At 42.3% G+C, this 26,207-nt stretch overlaps 1 protein-coding gene across 1 annotated transcript; it reads right to left on the bottom strand.

The window, feature by feature from the left end:
• Positions 1-1,743: 1,743 nt before the first annotated feature.
• On the bottom strand, positions 1,744-14,413 carry rimkla (ribosomal modification protein rimK-like family member A). The gene is made up of 5 exons (XM_070911133.1): positions 14,251-14,413; positions 6,530-6,760; positions 4,642-4,728; positions 3,149-3,352; positions 1,744-2,255 (listed from the first exon to the last, which is right to left on the bottom strand). The coding sequence occupies exons 1-5, from the start codon at positions 14,411-14,413 to the stop codon at positions 1,744-1,746; spliced, it is 1,197 nt and encodes a 398-aa protein (XP_070767234.1).
• Between the last annotated feature and the right edge of the window lie 11,794 nt (positions 14,414-26,207).

Genomic DNA, 26,207 nt, shown 5'->3' with positions numbered 1-26,207 from the left:
TAGCACCAAATTTCAGTTTCAACCTTTCCATATTGCAGGTCTGTACAAACAGGTCTGTCCACGATAGCTTATGAAGGTTTCAAAGTTGGCAGTTATTTCAGCCGTTTCCAGTTTCATCAGCTGGATACTAGTGTGCACTGAAGCTAATTCACTACCTAAATATTTACAAAAAAGCTAAAAAATAATACACAACTACTTTTTTTAACTCTTTAGACATAAAGGGAAGGAACACCTGGTATATCAGGGGCCATTTGAAAACCACAAGGATCCTGGCTGATATGTACTGTATGTTTGAATATCTATGTCATCCTATGGCAGTGAGAAGTCACTGTTTTGAGGTATATTTTGTTCGCAGGTGTAGACGCAGCTTTCACACTCTGTCTCGTGTTTCTTAAATATGTCATCTGAGCGAGAAAAAAAATGCATCTGTTTATTATAAAGTGCTAGACACTGAGTGAATTTTAAAAAGCAGCAGACTGCTGCCGCTGGTAAGGCTAATCACACAAGCTATCCAGGAATGTAAAATTTACAATTTTATATTCCAGGTTGTGACTCTTAAACAGAACTGCTATTTGTTATTTCTACTACCTTGCACAGGCCAGTTTTGCTTACATTTACATGAGCCTGCTTCATTCAGAGTGAACAGAGAATTGATTTATGAATGCTGTGTTAGCACCTAGGATGATTTTCTGGTGCTATGCGTATGTAATCTGGGTTAATAATATTCTTATTTACGCATGAAAGGTAAATCATTCTGACACCACAACGTCAGCCTCATATTCACTGTAAATGTCGCAGCTCCAGCTACAATTTAATATCTATTTGTGGTTTTATGGATTTGAATTATAGGACTTATTTTGTGCCAACCTGGTAAAAAACAACATTTTGTATACTAACTGTTTTAGTTGGATTTACAACATATGACATATTGTCATGTAGTGAATTCATCTCTCATTTCAGTCATTTTGAATTATGAATCGCAGTAAATTTGACTTGAAATCCCTCCATCTCCAGTTGCTGCAGGATGGTCCCTATCCTGTTCTGTGTCCTTTGACAGGTGCACTACATTGCTACATTGGAACTGACAGTATAATGTGCCTAGCATGAGGATGTATTCCTCTCCCAAGAAGCTAATCACTTGAGAAAAAAAACACTTCATTTCGCCTCCAATCCACCAAACCTTACCACAGTCTCAGCAGTAAACCCCTTTTTTAGGACAACATACTGTAGATTCTCCTTTAAATAATGTTATTGTATTCTAAAGGATAAAGATATGGCCAGTGTATGCCTTTATGGGAATCCCACACCCACCCAAAAAAACATTCACCCTCACTATTTTGCAAAAAAGTAAACTAGGAGAGGTCATTTTTGGCAGTTATCTTATGCATTAAATCCCACGCTCGCCACCATGGTGCAGTGTAAGCTAGGTTTGGATAGTGTGGTTTGCAGTTTGGGAGTAGAGGGGCAAAGCGAGGAGAGTCAGGGGAGCAGCCTCAGATCTTAGTTTTTTTTTTTTTTTAAGGGAGTTCGTAGGAGAAGGCTCCTGTTTTGGTGTTTGTATTTCTGTGGTTGTGTCTGTATGTGTGTTCGGTTTTTCTCCGCTCTTGATTTTTGCATTTAACATCCTACGTTTGAATCGTTTTTGGATTGATATGTGTTTTTTGAAAAGGAATGTCTGTTGCCATGCGTACAGGTGTGCGTCTGCGTGTTATGTATTTGTGTGTGCATGAAGCTGCGTGAATCTCACTCAGTCAATAACTTGATCTCATTGGCAAGGAGGGTGTTGAAGTTGTAGGCTGGATCAGGGAGATCGGGCAGGGTGGGGGCTGTGGACTGCCGGGGCGAGGACTGGGAGGGCTCGGCCAACTCCGGGTCACTCTCGCTGGAAGTAGAGCCCACGCTCATGTTGCAGACGGCCTCAGGTAGCGAGCCACCGCCAGCCGGCACAGGGCACACCTCCGGCTCACTGCTGGTCTCGCTGGTACTCGACACGACGGACAGCAGGGACATCTTACGGGTGAGGCGGCTCGGGAGCATCGACAAGGCGTAGTCGGCGACAATGCCTGCCACATCCATTCCACAGGCCTGGTCGAAGGCGATGAAGCCCACGTTGGCATTGGCCTCGCAGACCACAAATGAGCCATCATTGAGCTGCAGGAGGTCAATGCCACACACATCCATGCCAAGGATGTTAGACACCTCTATGGCCAGCTGCTTGCCCTGCTCGCTCAGTGGGCACATCATACCTACACCACCTAACAATCCAGAGAGAGACATCAAGCTGGTTAATACCCACCACAATCATTCACTCACTTCACCATCCAGATTGTCAAAAACACTTGACAATCAAGAGCAATCCATAAGATATATGTGGATGATTTAGGAAATACTTTAAAAGGATTTTGCTATTTTCAATATTCAGTATCACAGAATCAAATACCATATCAGATTCACCTAGAGTCAGTTCAAGTGTCAACATGATCTGTTACATAAATGCAGAATAATCTGACGACTGACGTCCTAAATATGTCACAGCGCATTACAGCCTCAACTAGACCAAAGACTGCTCATGCTCTGACATTGAAGATCAGTCTCATCAGCTGGGCTGTCGTGTCACTGGATGTCTCTAGGGTAGATTCAGCTTGTTGATTTGGCACTGTTTCCCAAAACTGGTTTATGGAGCAGATGGGGCATTATACTTGATCAAAAACTATAGCTGTGACTGTTAAATATTGCCCTCATATACAGGAATGATTAGAAGAATCCAGTAAATGTGGCACACAGAGCAGTAGCTGAACAAATTACAAAATGGTTCACGTTAATAGTAGTTAATGCCCGTCTATTACTGCCTTTTTTATGTTTAAAAAAACGTGGCTGAAAACTGCCCTGTCTCTAAATCTTAATAACCAGAACAGCGTTGGTTCTTTAACTAAAACGACTAGAAATAAACCAGTAAAAGACTCAAGACAATTCTCATATGATCCAAATCATCAGTACATTAAAAGTAACCTTATTAGACTAGTCTTGCATTGTAGGTAACTGTAATGAGGGGAAGGGGGACAAGTTCAGTAATGTGTGTGTGATATTGTTTAATAGTTCAGTAATTCAGTGTGTCAACTCAATCATTGAGTCTTGGGCATCTGCCTACCGAGGGAGCAGTTGCTCTGCATGCGACCGTCAGTGGAGCAGCGCAGCATTGAGCCGATGACACGGCCGCCCACCAGCACCACCCGCACATCACGGCCATGCGACTCCTTGACATACTCCTGAAACAGGTAGGGGGTATCGTGGCGGATCAGGTGGCACAGATCTGTCAGGTGGTGTTTGTCCCGTGCCAGGAACACAGCCTTGCCTGAGAGAGGGAAGGAGATACACAGTAAGATGAAGAAAGGAAGGAAAGGTGAGCTAGTTCTCAGGCTGTCAGGATAACTAGACCTGTTTGCAGGGTCTGACATTTGTGTATTAGTTGAGGTTGGATAACTTCCTCAGAGTTTTGCTGACAAGACGCCGCTTTTGCTGACAAAGCCTCATGCCAATTCCCGTTCCTCATATAATGGATAGGACACTCCTCAGCAGCGACAGAATTGCTTCTCACAGAGGATAGAAGACGCCAATTTTAATTAGCACCTCTTGGCTCCGTCTCCTGCTTGTCAAGCCCTCTGACCCCAGTTTCAGCTACAGGGAAAATCATGTGATGGCTGTGTGTGTGTGTGTGCACATCGTGTGTAAGTGACAATCCGAGCAAGATGACAAGGCATCCCTCGGTAACATCATGAAGATGTGAAAACGGGGCAGTGGCAGGTATGATGTAACACTTTACAAGTAAAAGACAAGACAAGCAAGGAGGAATCATGGTCCTGTGAGACACGTGGACACGGCCACTTTGTTTTGATGGTACTAAAACATTGCTTAGACAATGTGCATGCAAAAGCAAATACTATGTTGTGAATTACAATATTTCACATCCCAACAACTGGCCAGGAAGAGCCCGTGACATATAAAATGTGGGATTGAGTACTGACCTATGATTCTTACGATTTTGAAACAACCTTTTATATTCGCTCATGAGAAGGAAGGCAAGCTGGACTTCAGCCAGTGTCAACGGTCAACCACTGAGGGGAGTAAAGCAACCCTTGAGATGCCAAACTCCATAGAAAAGGGTCAAGTTAGTGGTTGACCAACGGCTGCTTTCCCTAACAATGCGCTGTGATGGCAGCCTGGGCTAGCCGAGGCCTATTGTTATTCCTTTACACAATGGCAGAGCCAGTCAAGTGTCGATAACTATGAATAAGAAAGGGCTAAAGGGTCAGCAGACACTGGGGCTTATCTCTTGGAAGCACCAAATTAATGGCAAGGCTAAAACTTCCCACACCCTGTGACTTCAGGCAAAATGAGGAAATTAAGCTAAATTTGGTAAACAACAAACAAAAAGGATTAACCTAGCAGCCATACTGCACACATTTACAAGCTTCTGTTTTGTGTTTGTTGCAGCACCACAGTCCTAATCATATAACACTCTGTCAATGAATTTCATATAAGGGTGGACTGAGCTGCCGGCAGGGGCCTGCAGTGTACAGATTTCTGAGGTGGGGTGTAGTGCATAGAGCTGGTGACATGGCAGAAATACACTGATGGTCTTACCTCTGTGACCACGTGCATTCTTCACCACCACAGGGTAGCCCAGTGGCTCTGCCTCGTCGATCATCTTACGGAAGTTGTCGTGCCCACCTGGGAAATGCCCGTGCACACAAACACAAAGCAGACACACACACACACAAACATGCACCCACACAGACGTGTAAAATATATTAAAAATTGTCCTTGTTTTGATAGCATAGTTCACACATTACAGCCGTCTGAGCAGAGTGGGGGGAGGGACTGTAGCCCGTTTCTATGGCAACAGGGGTGACTCAAAACAGCAAGGCTGTAGGAGTGTTGTCCCGAGCTTAGACTTATTTTGCTGCTTGATTCATGAGATTGGAACGGAGCAGCCACTGAAGGATGCGTTAATGTGAAACAGCTGACCATATCTGACATTGATACAGAATGGCAGCTTGTAGCAGCAGATGTGCTTTCTCTGCTTTGGCTTGAGAAGTGATAGAAAAATGTGTAAAAAATAATGAAAAATGGAGGCGTTCATAACGTGTTTCCCTTCACTCTCGCCGTCTCCACTTCCCGTCTCTCTCCATCTTTGTTTGCCTGTCTGGTTCTTTTCTGGCATTCGGTCAAGGGAACAGATGTGAACTACCCTGTCACACTGCTTTTTTTTTTTTTCCAGATGCACTGATTCACATGTGTTTCAGTGAGAAGGAGAAAGAACAGAGGGAGCAGAGGAGGCGAGAACGAGTGGACATCAAATGTGGGTCCAACCACGTCATAAGCTGCTAGGGTGGAGAGTGGGAGGGAGGCAATGGCATCTTTTATTTTGAAAAATCATGAGGGGGGGCATGGGGTGGGGCACTGGGGTGTTACATAAGCTCTCCAGCCGCTCTGCATGCATCGCCTGGCCTACTGTGCAGAGAGACGAATGGAATGTAGGCCAAACACCCCCTCCTCTGTCTTTCTCTCTGTCTGTATCCTTCTTTTCCTGCTCTCACAAACACCACAGCGCTGTGGAGTTTTGGAAAACAGAAAGAAATGTGTGGCGTTGGTTGTCAGCCTTTGTTTTGTCTTATAATCTCAACAAGCTACAACAAATGAAAAAAAATAAAAACAGCAGTCTGGCTTGTGTTGAGAGGGCTGTATCCCCACATACCCTCTGACGTTATTGGCAGTAGGTTATAAACCACTGGTGTTGGAGAAGTCGAGAAACCTATAAATATCTATGGTTTAGCGGACGGCTATGAGGGTTTGACGAGGTATGTAAATGGTATTTTCTCTTTGTTGTTTGAGTAATTGCAGTGGAGTAGTGATTATCTGACTGATGGCTTATCAATCTGTTATGTAGATGCAGTGGACTAAAGCCTGTGATGCAACTAATGTGATTGAAATGTCAAAAAAACCCAACATACTTTGTCACACAAATACACAGCAGTGCTGGTGTTTATGTTACTATCCATGTGGCTACAGATGATGCAGTTATACTCCCACATACTGAATTGATGGAAACAATTCATAGAGAAACAGATGTATGAAACACTTTTGCGTTGACTGGATCTTTTTATAAGAAGCTGTCCAGCGGGTGCTGTGATGGACACCTCTATTAGAGCCAGAGTGTCTTTCTTTATTTGTTTGTGCATTTGTGTGTAACACTTATTTTATGTTCTCTGCATTCTGTAGTCTGTAGAAAACCCTAAGAGCTCTACATAAGGGACAATGCAGCATCTGACTCAAGGCCTGTACTTGTTGTCCACACACTGGGAAGTAGATGTATTAATAAACCCGGTTGCATCACACACATCATCACCAAGTGACTTCCTGATTACAGTCATGGAGAAGCACACTGCTTCAGGCGTCTTGGTTACAACAACCCAGTGCTACCACAACACATCAACACTGTGAAAAAGATTAATATCAAGTATTGATTTACCGTAGGAGAAGGTGTCAGGAAGAGGCACCCCATGGCCGGCCAGTTCCTGAAAGGTCCAGAACTTGTTGACGCAGTTGAGTATGGCCTGGGGCCGGTTGATCAGCCGACAGCCCATCTTCTCCAGGTGGCGCAGCACAGTGATGTCACTGTCGGACTGCACCCAGGGCGTGGGCACTCGTACCACCACCACCTGTGGATATGATGTCACCAATTCCTGCTCCACTCGCAGACCTGGAGGGTGATTGGAGAACAGAGGGTGGAAAGAAGATAGCCATCATTAAACAAAAATCCTTTGTTAGCAAAGGTTATAAAAAACTGTAGACCTGGACCTCATACATGTAGTTCTCCAGTGCAATTCAAAACAATTCTGAGCCACTACACGGAGAACTTACTCATCAGTCTGTTTCTGGCACTCGTGGAACCAGAGCCAACAACTGGCTTGTCCTCTCTACTTGCCACGTTAGAGAGTAAGGCGTCATTGTTTATAGTTACCATTACATCCTAAAAATCAGATTTACCGCAGCTGGAAACATTATGAAAGTGGTTGGTGAGATTTGGATTCCATCATCTGCTGGTGGAAAAGTTTACTCCTCTTACGGAGACTGTTTGTGGACGCCGCTCCAGTCGTCACCCCACAGCTCTGACTGACTGAGAGTTGGCAGGGTTACAGGACCAGGCAGAGGCAGCCAGCTCCGAGGCTGGTGGTGTTAAGCCATGAATTTGGAACCTGCCTTGCCAAGCTGATACGATTATTTACATGCTGCCCGTATCCATATACAGTACTCCCCGGCCAGCTTCTCTGCCTTTTGGGGCCAATACTGTCTTCCCCTTCAACTGAGAATGAGATATCCTCACTGATGTGCTGACACTATACATTTAATGTAGGGCAGTGGGGTAGGGATAGATGTCTGAGACCCAAGGGTGCATATCCTGAATTTAATCACACATGACAACACATCAGGGAGAAACACCATATTGTATGTAACAAAATATTTGTTTAGTTTCAGGATATTTTTGAATACACTCTAGTTTGCTGTTGCTTAAATTAAATGGTAATAATTCATAATACAAAATCATTGTCATCAAGTGATTGTTATCTGAAATGTATGTTTTTTGTTTTATTGAAAGTCAGAAACTGGGATGAGTTTTCAATGTCTCAGCCTGACACCACTTTTATTATGCAAATGCAGGCTAAGTAAATACAACAGGCTAACTGAACACATCTGAATAGGTCACTGATCAGCCATTTCAATTCAGCACAGCATGTATAAGCCATGGAAAACAGGGGAGACTCAACAAAGAGAAGCTTGTATAGTATGACGGCGGGAATAAAGCCAGTGTGACGTGGTACACGCTAACTTTTCTTCAAAGGGGAAAAAAAATCCAGCAAATTTCAGCATTCACTAGCGGTCTCTACCAACAGATATCTGGATCTGCACAATAGAATAACATTTTGAAATAACAGAATATTGCCTTGATATTTGCCTAACACAGATGGCAAATTCGCCAGCCGTAGCCAAAGATTTGGCAGCGTTTTTACTAGTGACTGGTGTTACTTTGTCACCCTGGATGAGAAGAGGAAACAGAGACAGACTGTGAGATTTTTCAGCAGGCGATGCTACCCAACAGCTCATCAGGAAGAGCAGATTGGGTGACGACAAAACCTGCGTGTATGTGGGGATATGCACATATATATGTACGGGTAAGAGGGGAGGAGACACATTTGTCACTGGCACAGCACAGCAGTTCCACCTCTACCGTGACCTGAATTTCAGCCATCTTAGAATCTGCAGGCTCACAATAGTGACAGCGCCACTGGCTGAGATCATCAGAGGCCATATTAACCACATTAAGCTTGATGGTTGCTGCATACGAAACAACAGATAAGACAGCTATTGATGAACCAACAGATGCACTGTGTTTCAAGCCTATATAGCGTGCATCATCCATACCCTATGGGTGGGACCAACACCTTTTTTTAGGGTCATTCTGTGCACAGACAGGTGGGGGGGGGGGGGCAAGAGAAAGACAGCAGGCAGAAAAGGTCAGGGATGTCTTGTAGGCTTAACACGGGGGAAGGGGAGGCGCATGAAAAAAGGAGTATGAAGCCATGAAAAGACTGCCACCCCTCCCTTTTTCTTCTCCTCCTCCTCACAATCTCAGTATAGAAGCAGGAGGATTCACTGTCTCTCCAGCCCTATTCAACACTCTCACACACTGCTCTGATTGTGCAGCCATTGAGAGCACTGCGAGTGGTGTTACAGTGGGAAGTATCAGGGGATGTGGTCTCATGGTTTTTGACAGACAGTATTCACTGTTCACGGTGCTCGTCTCCATCTCCAGGGGAACCAAAACAGAGACCAATGAGGCAGCGAGATGAATCAGTCCTATTCATTTGTGCAAGTGTTCGTGTGCACTGCACTGTCCGTCATGTGACCATTGCAAAAACATTCAGAAACCCTCCTGACCATTTCAGCGTATAACAAAGGCAACATAGGTTTTTGTGCAACAATGTCTACATTTAGAGTGGGTGTGACCTGTTTATAGTGACAACTGGTGGGATTTTTTTCTTACCTCTACGACGGACCATAATGTTTTTCGGGTTCAATGGACTGTATATGTGCGTCCCATTTCCAATCTGCCTGACAAAGCTAACAAGCATGACAAGCATTCTACGCATACCGCTGCAACGTCACAAAGCAGGCGATGCTGACAAACACTGTGCCAATGTTTGACTGGTGGGTCCTGCCAGCCGTGAATGCAGGCTGGGTCTGGGTATCCTGTCTAAATTAGCCTGATGGGGCAGCAGGTTCCCCCATGGTTTCTTCTGGCTCAGCTGGGGCTAACAATGCCTTCAATGTTCTATTTGCATATGTGTCATCAGTAACTAGTAATCAGGAAAAAAACATATCTACTGTACTGTGAGGCCAAGCAAAAAAAAATCCTTTGTTCATAGAGCACAGAGGCCATGTAAACCTGCATATCCTCTGTGAGTTGGCCTGTGTACTGTATAGCTGACAGCTACTTTGCCATTTACAGCACTTAAACTAATTGAGGCAGGCAAGACATATCATGAGACAACAAAATTGGCAAATAAAACTGCCACTGAAGAATCCTCTGATTAAATAGGTCAAACCCATTACCACCCATTATTGTAATTCAGTCATTTTGTCTGGCTTAGGGCTGGGAAATATTTCAATATAACCATGCACCAGATTTGGCATGGTCATGCGATTTAACAAATAAATGATAACCAATTATGTAATCTGAACTGATAACACACAGTATAAAACATGTTTTTGAAGATATCAGTTTTCTTTGACATCACACTTCACAGCAACATGCAATCCAGTATGGTTAACATCAGTTTGTTTATCTAACCTGTGATTTAGCATGTACAGTACTATAGTGATGAATCAATAACACAAAATACTAACTTACTCCACTATACATTGTAATATATTCATATATATGAATACAATAAATTACTGTTAATACTTTTGAGTAATTCAACTTGTTATTATCAATTTTGTTGTAGGGGGAGTAAGTACTTGGGTACAGTGGCAGAGTGAGTCTATACACTCTCTTGCCAAGCCTTACACAATGGCTATTTTTTATTCATTTGACATAATGCTAGGTAGGAAATATTTTGTATCCACCAGCCACAGTAGCTGGTACAAACAAAAACAAAAAAACACTGCTATTATAACTGATGTTCTTCTCCTTTCCAAAGTATTTTTCATTATCTGCCAGAGTGGCTGGTAATACTGGCAAGTCAAGAAGCTTTGGCTGGCGGCTGCTGTCAACTTCCTGACCTGACTTGTGGGTTGTGCTGTTCATGTGGTATGATGGGAATGCATCTTTATTCTCTCAATATTTGTGGTCACCTGCAGCCTATTCCTGCCACATTTTTTACATTGATGCAACATCATCAGAAAGTATGAAGTAAGAAGGTTTAGAGTCCAGTAATCATAGAGCACACACTGTTCTCTTTGGCTACTGCAACTATGCAAATTGCAAATGCAAGTGCTTATTTGCGGTATCACCATATATAAAAAGAAAGGCTGAACATTCACAACAGCATAGTCAGATTTGATATGGAAAGATGTGTCAGCTGCTCACCCCTTAATGATTTTTCAGGATGTGTCAGTCAATGTTGCTGTCAAATATTAGCTCCCTGCCTGATGAAACAACTAGTAATAATTTAGAGCCACTCTTTGGCAACACCATTGACTGTATATAAAAATGGACGTCGCGTCTCCACTTCCTCCCACTGTACAAAAATAAAGACAAAGAATCCCGGATAGGGCCGCGGCCATCTTACTCTAGTAGTCATTGTACACCATACACCCGTCATCGTACACCATACACCCACCCAACCTAATCGTGAGCACACCACAGTCAATCCCAGTTGTCAGTCGTGACGTCACACCCCCTTTTTATAGCATCAAATAACTAATTAAAACCAAACTTATGAGAAAAATGAACACCTGAACACACATCAGTGTGATAAGAACTACCTAAAATGATAGAAACCATCTTTGAGAAAAATGTTGACATGTGCTTGGACTTTTTAGTTTGGCCCCTCTGCTAACATAGAGGGGGCGGGGTTTATGACCTATACTGCAGCCATCCACCAGGGGGTGATCGAGGTGTTTATGCCTCACTTTTGGCATTTATACAGTCTGTAGGCAACTCCAATAATAAAATGCAAATATACCTGTTCAGGCAGCATTTGACTGTGAGAACCTGCACATGAGATACTGCTGGCTGTGTTCCTTTGGGGCTGTGTGACATGTGCGATCAACTCTGTGCTTAATAAATAATAAAAAGGATTGGCATTTAAGCTACAGTATCTTAACCCCAAACATGTTGAAGCGGATACACACTCACTTGTCTGGTGGTAAATTAAGATACTGAGCCTGCCATAATGTTCCATCTTCCGGGTTCACTGACATAGGAGCGTTGCATTTAGCATCTTTGGGGTAATAATGTGCCCACTGGCATGCGCAAGGATCACAAAGGATTGTAACATCACTTCATATCCGGTCTCTGTTAAAACATCTCACAGTGCAAATCATGGGATGTGAAATGCCTCTAGCACGCTGAATGCTGGATTTGGCTGTCTTATGTGAGGGGCCATCATTGGTCATTAAAACATGATGGCGTGTGTGCGTGTGTGTGCGCAAACTCATCTCTCCTCTTGGGGACATATTGAACCCATTAACTTCAGTGTGAAATGTGGACCTCAACGTGACTTGAGAACACACAAATGAGCCAAGAGAATGTGAAACCTTTGAAATACCAAGCCGTAAAGGTGTTATCAGTTTTAGGATTGTGATTGCATTCTGACCCACCCTAAAACAACATGTGCGAGAACTTTTTTGGTTTAGTTTTGTTCATGGGAGCATCGGTACTGTACAATTTCCCCCCGCGAATCAATAAAGTATTTCTGATTCTGATTAATGTAGCACCTACTACAAGTGGAAAACTTATCTTTGAACCAGTTCTAGTATCAGAGTAATTTTACTTTCACATTGTTGTTTTGTAAATTCATTTGTGAAATAGCTTGTCTAATTAATAAATGACATGTAAATGTCAAATTTAAAATACACCCAAGAAAATATGACAGTATTGGTGAATGACTTTAACCACTTAAAGAGGTGGTCAAGGACCACAAGGGGATTATTGATCACACTGTGGTGAAATACCACTTATGTTCCCAAAGCAGAAACAATGAGCATTCACTGATCTTGTCTCAGTCCCTGCACATGTAGTTGTATTTCTTGACGTCTATCTTAAATTCCAGACTCACCTTAACTTGTTCATTGCCTCTGGTAATGCACGCTTGTGCTAATCCATATGCAGTCAAGCTGCCAAATGTCTGTTTGGACTCTTGTTTGAACCAGCAGTCCACATAAATGGTAAAAGCTATTTCATATGTAGATAAAAACTACATGCAATGCTAGGTGCACAGGGCCAGCATGCACCTCAAGACCCCAGTCACAAAGTATGTACTCCACGGCTTCCTGTGTAGCAAGCCCACAGCGTGGCCAATCTGTCCGCTGGCTGTTAATCTGTGATGTCAAGCCAAGGCTCAGAAGACATTTACTGTATGCAGACATTGGGCCAGCATGGATTAGAGGTCATGCTAACTGCCCTGCTCCAGATGAGTTATCTTGGTAAACTACACGTCTAGACAGCTGTCTACCTACCTATCTGTGTTGGCTAATATGCTCTAATTTTCAGGGTGTTTCTTAGATGTATTTAGCATGTTAAAATACTACAGATTAGCCTATTTTTTCAGGTTGGATTAAGTAGTCATGGTAACAAAAGCATTTTAATTTAATTTCCATGTGGTAGGTATTCTGTTCCGTATGAATGCCACAAATAGCCATCTCTAGGATTTGTTTATGTTCATGAATATTATTTGAAGCCCCATGTTGAGTATAACGCTTTGCCATGACTGAGCTGTACAGTAGACCTGATGTAACAGCATGTAGTCTGCAAGGGATGTGCTGCCCAATCTCACCCTTATTCATCCTACAGTCTCTCCCAACTATTCAGCCTCTGCCAGTGCCGGCCTACACCATTTATGTGTTAATTGAGACCTACACGCCTCTCATCTGGTGACACGGCCCCACTTCACACTGCCTTGACGAATTCCATGTGTGTCTGTTTGTTGAGAGTTCCTACTGTTACCATCACTTTAACAAGGCCTCCTGAGTCAGTACCTTACAATGTCGTCGTTTCATAACAGGTAGAGCACAAACAATGTGTTCTGGACCAAAATGACAACAAACGATTGATTGAAGATCTGTCATCTGACATAATGTAGGTAGCACAGATAAGGTAAAACATATAGAAAACCTGACATAGTAGATTAGCCTGATATATGGTACATTTATTTAAGCTTTGATAGTCAATGTCCTAGTTATGACTCCACTGATGCAAGATTTGCTTATTGTCTTCCTTCAGTTTAACCTTTTTGGCTTCTGGTTAGACAATAGTATCAATATAAGATATCACTTTGGGTGCTGGTTACATCTGATGTGGATTAAATCATTACCTTTTATGCATTCTATATTTAAAATATTTAATTGAACGAGTCAAATTCGACTAGTCTACTTGCGGCCGTTTCTGTATGTGAAACATGTTTAGCCTACATGTGTGTCATTTTCTCTGGGCGATTTCGAAAGGAAATATGCCTGGTGCCAGGTTTTCCACATGAGAAACCCAGGCTAACATGTGCGAGAATATCATAAAACCTACAACATCATACAAAGTGATCGGCTTCTGTAACGTTAATGTTAAATGGAAAAAACTATTTTGATGTTGCTTTGGTTCTTAAGTAAATGTTACCATCCACGGCATTGTTGGTATTGCAACGTATTCAGCGAAATTAAATCAAGCATCATCGCTCCCCTCAGTCTGCAGGCAGTCTAGCTGGAAAGTGGGTTAGGCGGTCACGGCTGTGGTTGCACTTCCTTGCTAGCAGGCAGAGCGGGCTAGCCGGGCTAGCCCTCTCCTTGCTTTACGGCAGTGTAACGTTAGACCCCAAACAATAACGTTAACGGTCTGCCATTAACTTTGTGGAGCCAGTAGAGCACTGTTGGCCTAAAACAACGTCAATTCAAGTTACACTGCATTTACACGGCATCATTCATTTACACAGTTTACGATCAGACATTGGCGGCTTTGATTAATCGGGAGATACTTGCCTAATTGTCCCTCGCTGATCGTAAGCACGATTTGGTCCATGAGTAGAGAGCGGAATTCGACATCCTCGTCGGCGCAGCGCTCCTTCAGTGCCCGGAGGATCTGTACTTGGGGATATTCCTGGCTGATACGCCGGTCGGTCACGAACCAAACCCGAGAACACATTTTAGATGCGTGGAATCAAAAAACAAATCCGGTTTAAAACATACAGTTGTGGCTGTGGGAGGCGGCAGGTGTGCGGTGGCAGCGAGTGATCCGGGGGATCGGGCGGCAGTGGAATAGCACAGAAACGCTCACACAATGGAGACCTCGGCGGCTAACGGTGCGAGCAGGCTGTGATGTGGCTAAAAACAGGACCACGGGTCAACCGTTGTCTGGGCCGAAACCGGCTAGGATGAGAAATCTTCTTTATCACCTTTGTTTCCCTTCATTTGCAGCCATCTAGTCTTCCCGGGGCGCTGTTAGTTGAAACAAGACCGCGCAAATTGGACACAAGCGAGCCGAAAAAAACGGTATGTTTACCCGCAGAAACGTGTCTCTTTCAACGGAGATGCAGCTCTTGGCACTATCTGCCCGCCGGGGCAAACAAAGCTCGAGCTGTGCCGCTTTATATCCTCCACTTGCCGACTCAAAACTACCAATGAAGTTTTCCCGCTATCGCAGCGGCTGTGTGGCTTTGCAAACCGCTAAGTCGCCGGTTTGTTACAATAAGCTAGATAACCCACATCGAGGGTAGTCTGTCGATAAGTCTGCTCCGTTTGGCTGCTATCCACGAGGTGCTGGTGCTGAAAGGTGCACGCGCTTCGTTTACAACTCCACTTCTCCGCGAGCCCGTGCACAGTAAACGGGGCATGTGTTGTGCGGAGTTCTGCCCGCCCGCTGAGAAGTGCATGCCCCTCGCGGGAGCGCGCACAGTTAAAGCGAAAACTACCAAATATTGTGATGATTTCTAAAACAGCGTACTGTTTAAAAACGATATAATCTTGTTTTCGGGGGTTCTGCGATGACGATTAATGGTCTGAAGTCTATAGTTTATGAACGTTCAGAGTCATCAATATTTTCAAATCATTACAATATAGTAGTTTTCGCCTTTGCTGTGCGCACTCCCGCGATGGGCATGCAATTCTCGACTGGCAGGCAGAACTCCGCACAACACCTGCCCTAAAAGAAAAGGTTTGGAGGGGCATTAACCAATCCCAACTCGTAAACTTTCGCATTGTCCAAACAGCACGCGGAAGGTGTGGGCGAGCCTCGAGCATCCAAACCAATGAGGGAGGCTGAAACGGAATAATGGGCCGAGTCTGTTGAGGGCGCGCGGAGTGCTGTATGAATTAGTGCGTGGAGTCTGCAGTGCGCACGAGATCGCGCACTTTCCGAACCGGTTCAGACCAGACGGTAAGAGGAGGTTTGGCGAATACCGACAGCGCTGTTTCCATGTCGAAGTGGCAGCGGATAAAACAAGGTCACCACAAACCAAAGACACTGTCCATCTTTTCTTCCATTCTGCACAGATAAGTTGTATTTAGACTACTAAATGACTACTGTTTAGTAGGCTAGTGCCATCCAGGCATAACTACGTCGGCTAAGAAGAAGGATGTGACAATGGTGCGAAATTATGCGAGTGACCCACTTCTCTTGTTCTCTTCCTCTCACTGTACGGATATTATGGGTGGGGGGGGGGGGTCAAATCAGATTTCACAGTCACGATACACATATTTTCAGATTCAGTTGGATTTACAATTTCTGAGGATATCATTATCTCTGATGTCCATCGCGATTAACGTCCACTGAGAAAAAAAGATGCTTCTTATAACTCCTGAACTTGCCCGAGAATCATCACGTTTTTAAGTTTTCTTCAGTATAAAAGTAATCCAGTGATAGATGCCTGGACACCCATGGGTACATAGCAAACAGGAACTACTTATAGCTAGTTCGGCATACTTTGATTGTGCTAATTTGCCAAAATGTAAATAAATATAGGCTAAAAGCACACACCTAACTCTATGGCAACTTTATATTTCTGTTTCCAAATCTTAAAACTTAAAATATTGATTTTAAAAAACATTTTCTTCTTACATTATTTAGGTTCAGAATGTCCCATCAACATGGTTCTTATATTCCTGGAACACCGACACTACACATAGCAAACACAGTAAGGTATGTTACACTAGGATAACAAGACATTTTATCATTTTTACAGAACACACGAGTCGATACAGACATGCAATTAATATTTTATTACAATAAACCAAACAGAAAAAGTAATCAAATCATCAAAACTACAGCTCAGTATAGATAATCTAACAATTTGAAACTGTGACCCTTTTAATTAATTCCATCTGATGCACTGAAGTCTCCATTGAGACGCTTCAATGGGCTCCTGGATGTCAACCCTCAGCTGGTGATTGTCGTTAAACTGGGGATTAAGTCACTGAACTTTTAATCAACAGGAATGTTGCAGAACAGACACGTTAACACAAAAGCAAATTATTAACGCAAATGTACCAAACCAATGTTATTTCTGCATCCTGTTGCCTTTCACTCCGCAGGTGCAATTGCGCATGCGCAACTGATCTCGCCTGCGAGCTTGGCGTGTTCTCGCGAGACTGGATGATGCTCTGGTCATATCAAATTAGCTTATCTCAATGAGACAAAATTATGAAGTTATGTGACTCAACAATAAATTATTCGTATCTGTTATTTAGTTCGTGTCTGGTAAAACAGTTAAAAAACCAAATGCTATGAAATATCGTCATAATTAACCAAACAGCCTAATCTAAGTACAAATGTTACCACGCCTCTGGTGGCTGTAGGCCAGCTGCCATTTATTTAGCTGCGTTTTTTTCTTCCAAAAATGAGTCTGTATTTTCACCAATTTGTTATGTTTGTCATAAACATATTACCTCGAGATATTGCTCATACAGTTCTTAACGTTATATAAGAGATGGGTAGCCTCAACCCTTGGGATTAAAATGGAAAACCTCAATGTTTGCCTTAAGAAGTAGCATAGCCAGTGGAAAGGCCTCTGGTTTACGTCTACCTCCTTTAGCATCCACTGAGTTCTACGCAGTGCAACGTCGGAGAGCCAACAGGATCAAACCGGGCAGAGCCAGTCGTGCTGCCCAATCATCAGAAAGTAGGGGGAAGGCGCCGAAGTAGACACATTCCTCTTGATAAACGTCGCGCAGTCAACAACAGACAGACGTTTTCTTCTGCTGCGATACAAGGCCAAGCTCCCATCTTATTTGTCGTGTTCACAACATACATGTAAACCACCAACGTTTTACTGTGAAATTGCTGTAACCCTTGTAGTATGTAACAGCCTATGTTTTACAAGCATCACAGCAAACTACTGTATACTTGACACAGACATGGTTCAATGTTTGGATAGAGAATCAGCACAGAAGATTAATCTACTAGTTGGTCACATTTTGTCATCACGAGGTGAAAAAAACATTTGATTGTTGGCTATGAGGTTAATCCTGTAAGTAAGGGTTGCATTTTGCAAGGAGAGGAGACAGTTAATGACTTAAAAGGCCAACAGCGTGTTTTCACGTGGCTATTCAAAGTTTCCTCTGTTTAAATTCATTTGATTAAATGAGTGCAAAACACCGATAAAGTGGACATTCAAAAAGCCTTCAATGGGGTTCTTTTTTAAAACTATGGCAACACATTTTCTTAGGCTAGAGAGTCCTCTGGTGGTGGACTCACAGATTACAACAGCTGGCCTCGAAGAAATTCCAAGGTTGTTCATCTTCTCCTTAATCTTAATGTTTGAAACTTCATGGCATATACATATAATTGTTAGTCTATCATTTTTAGAAATGTTCAACATAATCCTGGGTTAGCATTTTCTTTCAGCATTACAGTCTTGCAATCTCTTTCAGCCAAAGTATGTCATTCATGAGGGATATAAATCCCAGCACTGTATATTGTTGCAGTGAAAATCCTCAAATTCTATGGCAAATATTTCATGAACCATCGCAAGCACCCCCATCATCCAGACGAGAGCAGCACTGAGCTGTTTCTAAGCCTAACACTGATGAAGTGGGAATGGATGCATGTGACCAAGTTCACAGACAAAAACACATTATTGTTCCAAGTCTGACTTGGGTCTAAAAATATGGGGAAGAAATGTATTACAATATATTACAAGAATGCTGATCAGAAGTTGTAGTTGTTTTGACAGCTTTGACAGCAACATTTTATTGTATCTTTTTCTTAGATTCTCTTGTCCTCATTTCTCATTTTTCTTGCGTGATTTTCTTTTATACGTATTGTATGAGCATTGTTGGAGGGAGCCTGAGAGCAAGAATTTCATTGCCAACGACTGTTTCTCTGTAATTGTGATGACATTCCTTCACAGTAATTGTTGTACATATGACAAATAAAGAACTTCAAAGTACTTTGAACAACTATGTCTCTACATTCTGACTTATTTTATTGTGTGAATCGTTTCACTAATCTTCCCTGTACCTTTAATTCACAGACTTGAGTTTTACATGTACTCATATTTGGTGGTTGACATCCCAGTCAAGAACTTTGTGGGTATGTTACTGAGGGGAAAATCTGTGTGCGACGTTTAGATACAAATGTCAAACTTTTTATTTAGAACCAATATTAACACAGAAAAAACACACAACCAATTTACATAACGCTTCATTGTTTGTATGCTAGGGAAAAGTTGCTTGTGTGTTGTGGTTGCATGATTTGCAAAACACACTAATATTTTATCATTATGTGTCTTAAAGGGTTTAAATCCATATTTTGGGCCTATCATCAGTGAAGGGGGAAAAGATAATTGAAACAGAAGCAACAGCAGTGCAATGTGAGACCGTACACACATACACACATTTGAGACTGTGTGAACTTTAAGTTAAAAATGCCAAACAAATCACTGCACTCTGGTTGGAAATCTTAAGTTTCAACAAGGTGCTCTACTGACGTTCTGTCCAGGTGGGGGCGCTGTTCTTCACATTAAGCTTCTTCCGGAATCTAAATCAACAAATTACAGGCATGCAGCCTAACTGAGGAATACCTCAACTGTGACACACTCCACCAATAAGACATACTCCACCAAGGCCCAACGTGTTGGTGTAACAGAACAGTATAATACACTAAATTCCACTATTTTGCACTTTGTAAATGTTACTATTGAACGCATGTTTCCTTGCCTAGAATAACACAGACAATGTTTTCTATAGTTTTACCCCTTTAGCAAAACAGTCAAAATCTCTGCTGTTTTAATAATTTGTCATAATAATAATAATAATAATAATAATGATCATAATGATGAGTCCATCAGATGATGATGATCAGATATTAGATAATAGATACTTAACAAAAACATAATAGTAACGGTGATAACGATGTCACATTTTTATAATTATTATCATTTTATTATTAGTATTTGCCTATTATATTGCCTACATATTTTGGTAGGTCTACGTGATGCCCAAGTAGAATCTCATTAATATTGAAATTGGGAACTAGTTAAATGGATGTGATTTCATTTTTCCTATTGTGGTGCATGAATTCATCTTCAACGTGCTCCGGCTGGCGTTGGAAGTAGTTCCGGTGGTTCAGCAGCCGAGCGGAGCACAGAGACCCGGGATCTTCGTGTTGCTGAGCGCAAACGCGAATAGCGGGGTCGAGTCCGCCTGTCATGACTGTCGAGTGACCACGGCAGCGGTCAGTTGGACGCCTGCAGAGCTCCGTGCATGCAGCCCGAGTGACAGCGTCAAGGCACCGCTGGAGCTTTTGTCTTCGGGGGGATTTTTTTTTTCAAGTGCAGAAGAGGCGTCTGGAGCCTCTGAACCAGAGTACAAAAAAATTGAGCCGGTTTCACATTCACCTACGACGGTGAGTAGTCCGTGCTGGAGAATCTTTGAATGTCAGTAATGAAGGTTTGTGGCATATACCGATTTACCCGGGAAAGAAGTGATACTAAAAGCCTGTGGTTTTACTTAATGGCAGGCTGTGACAAGTTCGCTGTCTGTCACAATATGCATGCGTGCAGGCATGTAGCGTTTGTCTTTATCCCAAATATCCGTCATATAAAGTCAACTTATTTCAAGTTTACAATGATAGACTCATTCAGACAGTGGGGCTGTGGAGAAAGTGGTGTTTGATAAAAACAATTAATCCAACTGGTGAATGGTGTTGGACGCGCAAATATGCATGAGCAGAAGACAGTGCCTTGCACAGCTGAAAACACTTTTTTGAAGTGATAACAGTGGAAGCTCATAGCCTGACCAAGCAACAATCCAAGCTCAGAGAGAGACTGAGCGCCACAGTGATGTGTCCCTGTTGGCAGCAACGTAATTGTGTGGAGATGGAGAATATTCTTAAAATCTCTCTGTTCTTCTTTAAAACACAGTTTTGTCATAGTTAACTAGATTGTTGTAAGGAAAAAGTAGTTGTCAAGTCACTTAAAATAATTTTCTTCAGGGGATTTAACAAGATTGAACTAACTTTGTTTCACAGCCTAAAATATTTGATGTAGGTTTATATGTGTAGGTGTGAATACATGCCATGGTGTCATTAACACCATGTATTCAAAGGTGTTAATTTGTTTACCTTTGTATGTTTGCATGTATGTATAGATTTTTACAGAGTTTGTGTGTGTTGTATGGGTGTATGCATCATTTCATGTCATGGTTATCAGTCAGCACACAGGATGTGTCATTTTCAGTGTCTAGTTCAGGACAATTTATAAAGGATATATATAGTATTAGGAGTTGTACCTAAATTGCTAAGTCACATTTACACCGTACAAGTTAACATTTTGTTGAAAGTTAACATTATCTGCACATAACACTACAATGACACATCTTTTTTCAAGTAAGTTGGGTGAAATGTTTTAACAGTTTAGCTGATGCAGACATAAGATACTGTAACTTGCCATAACTGCACTTGAATGCCTTGTTTTTGGACAGTGCATGCAGGTCACTTTTATTTGCTGTTTTCCAGTAAGCTGCGTTTGTTGATGGCGCAGTTATGCTCACCCACTATGGAATTTGTTTTCCATAGTCTGCCTCAAATGGAGCAGTGCTGTCTCTTTCCGTAAAAAGACCGTAACCTTACCACGAACGGTGACCATCTTATACTGTGAAGGCGTCATTATCTTTCATCATGCTGCAGTGTGGAGAGCCAGCCAATACTATACAATTTCATCTCTCTAAAAACACACAGACAAGGGGAGGTGTGTGTATGTGTTTGTGGGCGACAGACTGAGAAAGCGTTTGAGAGCGTACCCAGCTCCTGATTTGGATGCGCCTCTAATTCCTATCAAGATGAGAGCTGTCTGAACAGATTTCTCTCATCATTATTTGCTCTGAGATTTACTTGCGCTTGTAAATGGTGTTGATTGAGGGTAATTTGGCTTTTTAATTGCTGAACAGCTGCCACACTCACTGCTGATTGCCATTGTAGACTTTCTCAGTAGATCACTCATAGACTCCTAAATGCCTCATTAAAATGTTATGCGGAATCGCATGAAACGTGAAGAGAAGGAACCCTCATAATGTTTTACTGATTTGTGTTTTATCATCGGAAAGGTCGTCATAATTATCGTCAATGTCAGCAAATGCGAAGAAACGAGTGTAGTATTGACTTTTTTGAAAGTTGAATTAAGGGCTATTTGTGAATACACTACATGCATTTCAGTTTCTTTGATAAAGATGAACTCCATATGCCAGTGTAACGGATGTTAGTTGGGCATAGATGGGCATAAAGACTCAGAGGACTGATTTGCACCATTTATTCCTCTCTCTGCAGGAAGACAATATAACACACACTTATATTGTCTCCAGGTTGGTGCACATCTGGACTCAAGGCACAGCGCTCACAGCACTGTGAGCTCTTTATAATGTCTCAAGCAGCACAACAATACTACATAACTGTGACACTACAATGTATCTGGCATAGCCAATGATTTTACTGTGTTGTCCTTATGTTAGAAAATTATTAGCTGAGAGCTTTTAAAATTGACTGGAAAACCTTTTTTTCAATACATTTTTAGTAAAATTAAAATAATGTAAACCAGTGCAATCTGGTGGACAAGGTATAAAGGATGTTAAGCCACTAAACATAGGCAACAACAAAATTACAACCACGGAGCACATACCTGCAGGAAGACAATATAACACACACATGTACTGTGTCCAGGTTGGTCACTGCACGTCTGGACCTATATGTACAAAATAACAGAATTCACACGAGGAAATGGACACATAGCTTAGGCTCCTCAATGAGATGAAATTCACCACAAATACAAAATGAAATTACAAATTTATAGAAAAAAAAGGTATATTTTTAACTGTTACACGCAGCCCCACAATCAAATTTGAGCTCCAACTACACATTATGCACCTGAGGAAACACCACAAACTAACAAATTACAAAGGGTCAGCAAAATAAAAAAACAACCTCAAGAGTATCTCACAGGGATGAGGTCGTATGACAGCAGTCCACCTACTGGCAATAGGGTGTCTTATACACTCCACAAGACCCCAACACATAGCGTAGCGCAGGCCCATGAAAAGGAAGAAAATGGGGGAAAAAAAGAAAGAACATTTCACCTTCTCATAATACCACTGGACCCATAAAGCAGTAGGTTATCTGTCTTTGGATTTAATCAGCAAAAGCCAGTGACATTGACTTGAAAACAGCTTTAACACTGAACTTATCCTGAACCACATCCTGCCTGGACATGGTTTGTATCAGCCTATTTACTGGTTTAACTAGGCGACCAAATCTCAACCTGACCTGTGCTCGTGCATTTGAATGGCCACAGTGTGTGGGTGAGGTCTGATCAACAGTGTGTCGTGTATTGTCTGTCTGTGTCATGGTGTCGTGGGCAGGCTCTGACGGCAGCAGCAGTATCAGTGTCAGTCATAGGTCGAGAGTCACAGATCACAGACTGATCTGTGATCTGGTCTTCAGGTACGACTGTGATGTCCTGAAGGGCAGAGGTCACACTTGCTATGTCTCTCTCACAGTTACAGGTGAGTTTCCGTCACTTTCATTATCAGTCGATTTCACTACCTTCTCAGGGACCCTCACCCTCTCAAACAGGGTCTCTGTTGTCTCTCCTTCATTATCACCTGGCAAGGTCAGACATTTCACATGTATCCTCCACAGGAAAGAACTTGGCTAGCATTAGCAGGTTTCTGTGGATCACCTTGTCAAAGTTTGATTGAATAGTTCCACACTCCCGTTTCCCATTGGAGGGTAGAGGGTTGTGTGTGATTTCTTGATGCCTGAGACCCTGAGGAGCTCACCTATTAGCTGACTCTCAAAAGTTAGCTCCTTGGTCACTGTGAATCCTTTCTGGGAATCCAAAGACACAGAAGTACCGGTCCCAGAGAACCCTCACCACCTGTGTAGCTGTCTGGTCTTCACAGGGACATGCCTGAGCCATCCTCATAAAATGGTCTGTTATCACCAAGACGTCGGTCAACTTGTTCCTTGAGTGCTCGGCTGACCAAAAGTCAAGTTGGCTATAACTTGGCTACCTAGCGTTGCACACAGCAGTCCATCTTCAGCTTTGTCAGAATGTGAGTCAAAGGGCACCTTGGTAGCTCACCTGGTAGAGCATGGACCAGTGGCTGAGTCCTTACCGCAGTAGCCTGGATTTGAATCCAGCCCGGGACCTTTGCTGCATGTCTTCCCCTCGCTCTCTCCTGCCTTTCCTGTCTCTGTCTGCAGCTGTGACTATCCAAAAAAAAGCAAAATGCCCGAAAAAATAATCTTTAAAAAATAAAATGTCAGCCAGTTCAGACTGTGAATCTGCAGCCTTTCAGTCAGTGACTGAACTTGTCACAGACTGACCATCTTTTACCATTTTAAAGCCAGAAACTCCAAACATTGAGCTGGGTAGTTCTTTTGGGACTGAGACAACGACTTGCTGGAAAAAGCAATGTGTCTGGCTTGGGCTTGAACCCGAAGGTCAAATCTATTATGCCGTTACCTCCTAGCACTGTTTGCCTGGTGAGGCATGGACAACAAGGACTACATTCAATCTGCTTTTGACCAGTTATCACTCCAGCCTCTCTCAATTTCATCTTCTTCTCAGCATCAGACTTGTCATTGGTTTGGGAGTTTCTGTTAATACCTGTACTGCCTCCCTCCGAATACAGGTCAGTTTCCCTCAGACTGGGATTGGAAGTTACTGGCTGGGCAGTTCAGTCTGGTGTGGCCAGGGGCAAGGCAGGAAAAAACACAGTCTTGCTGACATGCAGTGTGGAATGGTGTTGTGGCTTGAGTCATAAGAGACATAACAAACTGTCTCTGTGGGGTGTCTCTCACAAGGGGCATGCTGCACCTCGAATCGGATGAGAAGTATTGCGCCGCTCCATTTTCTACATCATCCCTTGAAACATATGATTGAGAAGCCCCTCCTGAGCCACAGCTGGTACAGAGTCATGGCTTGGAGTATGGCGAGATTCACCCCTGAACTGGTACAGAGGCAGGAGAAGGGCAAGGTGGATGACAGGTGGAACTTGGAGTGTGGCATTGCTAATGTAGATTTGCTGATGGTGGACTGGGCTAAACAGAGATGATGGTGGTGATGTGGCTCTTTAACTGTGTAGCACCAGTGACTCTGCCTCTAGCCCTTAATTCTCTCTGATAATCATCAATAATAATCCTCAGTTTTTTGTTGAGTCATTATAACAAAACATTAACTCTCTCTCTCAAAAAGAGTCAAATTAAACCATGGAAAACATAGAAAATGTAAACCAGTGTAATCTGGTGGGCGATATAAAGGAAGTTAAGCCACTAAACACAGTCAACAACATAATTACAATTACCACAGAGCATATACCTGCAGGAAGACAATATAACACACACATATATTGTGTCCAGGTTAGTCACTGCACATCTGGACTTATATGTACAAAACAACAGAATTTATACAAGGAAATGGCCACAAAAATCTCCACAGGGCTACGTGAGTCATGTGAGGAATGTGCGCATAGCGAGCTTCAAAGGTGAAAAGGAAGCGTCTACAAAACTAATATTAGTGGTCAAAATAATACAAAAACATCAGAATAACATAATAATATTAACAGCAAACATGCATTAAAGGTTAAATCATTAGTTTATCAAAGAAAACCGTAATGTAGCGCCAGCAGTGTTTTACCACATAACTTAACCCTCATCAATGTCAAGCAGCAGTGTGAGGGGGGGCTACGGAAACTCGGCAGGTACATTTAGGGAGATGTGCAGTGACTGAATTACCACTGGAAACCCCAGTAAATAAAACTAGCTTAGGCTCTGCGCTTTCTTCCTTCTTTTCCCTGTCAAAAGGATTTTTTTGGTGGAGATTGTCCTCATCCGAATTGAGGACAGAGGGTGTCGTATGCTGATTGTAATTCTGATATTGGGCTATATACATAAAGTTGACCTGACTTGCTCCTTGATGAGATGAAATTTGCGAATAGTAAACAAAATTATTAAATGATAAATGAAATAAAAAATACAATTCGGAATCGATAAATAAAGTACATATTTAACTGTGTTACACCAGTACATGAATCAGTCATGGCTGTCAAGATTTTATGTTGTCGGCCTGCATATTCATTATGACATGTAATATATTCTTTTTGTGTGACTTCATAAGTAATGAAGGGCAGCCAGTCTTCTCAGTGTCTGCCAAGAATGATTAAAACATGATGGAGGTAAGAAACAGAACTTTCCCCAAATTATGGCAAAAATGTTTCTGTTAAGCAGCTAATTTTTGTAAACAGTTTTTTTTTTTTTTTATATGTATATGTATTTACAGTTTTGAAAAATGTAGATATGTGTACAGAGTTTGTACATAAAGAATCGCAACACAACCCCAGCATCCTGGTGTCTTTTATTGAAATGTATCATGTATCAATCAGAAGTCTTTTTTTTTTTACAAACCAATATCTCTGACGTGCTGTGTGGAAAATGTTTGTCTGTCATTACA

The sequence above is a fragment of the Enoplosus armatus genome, chromosome 8 (assembly GCF_043641665.1).
Source record: "Enoplosus armatus isolate fEnoArm2 chromosome 8, fEnoArm2.hap1, whole genome shotgun sequence".
In the NCBI taxonomy this organism is placed as follows: domain Eukaryota; kingdom Metazoa; phylum Chordata; class Actinopteri; order Centrarchiformes; family Enoplosidae; genus Enoplosus; species Enoplosus armatus.
This window is presented reverse-complemented; position numbering and strand designations above follow the sequence as displayed.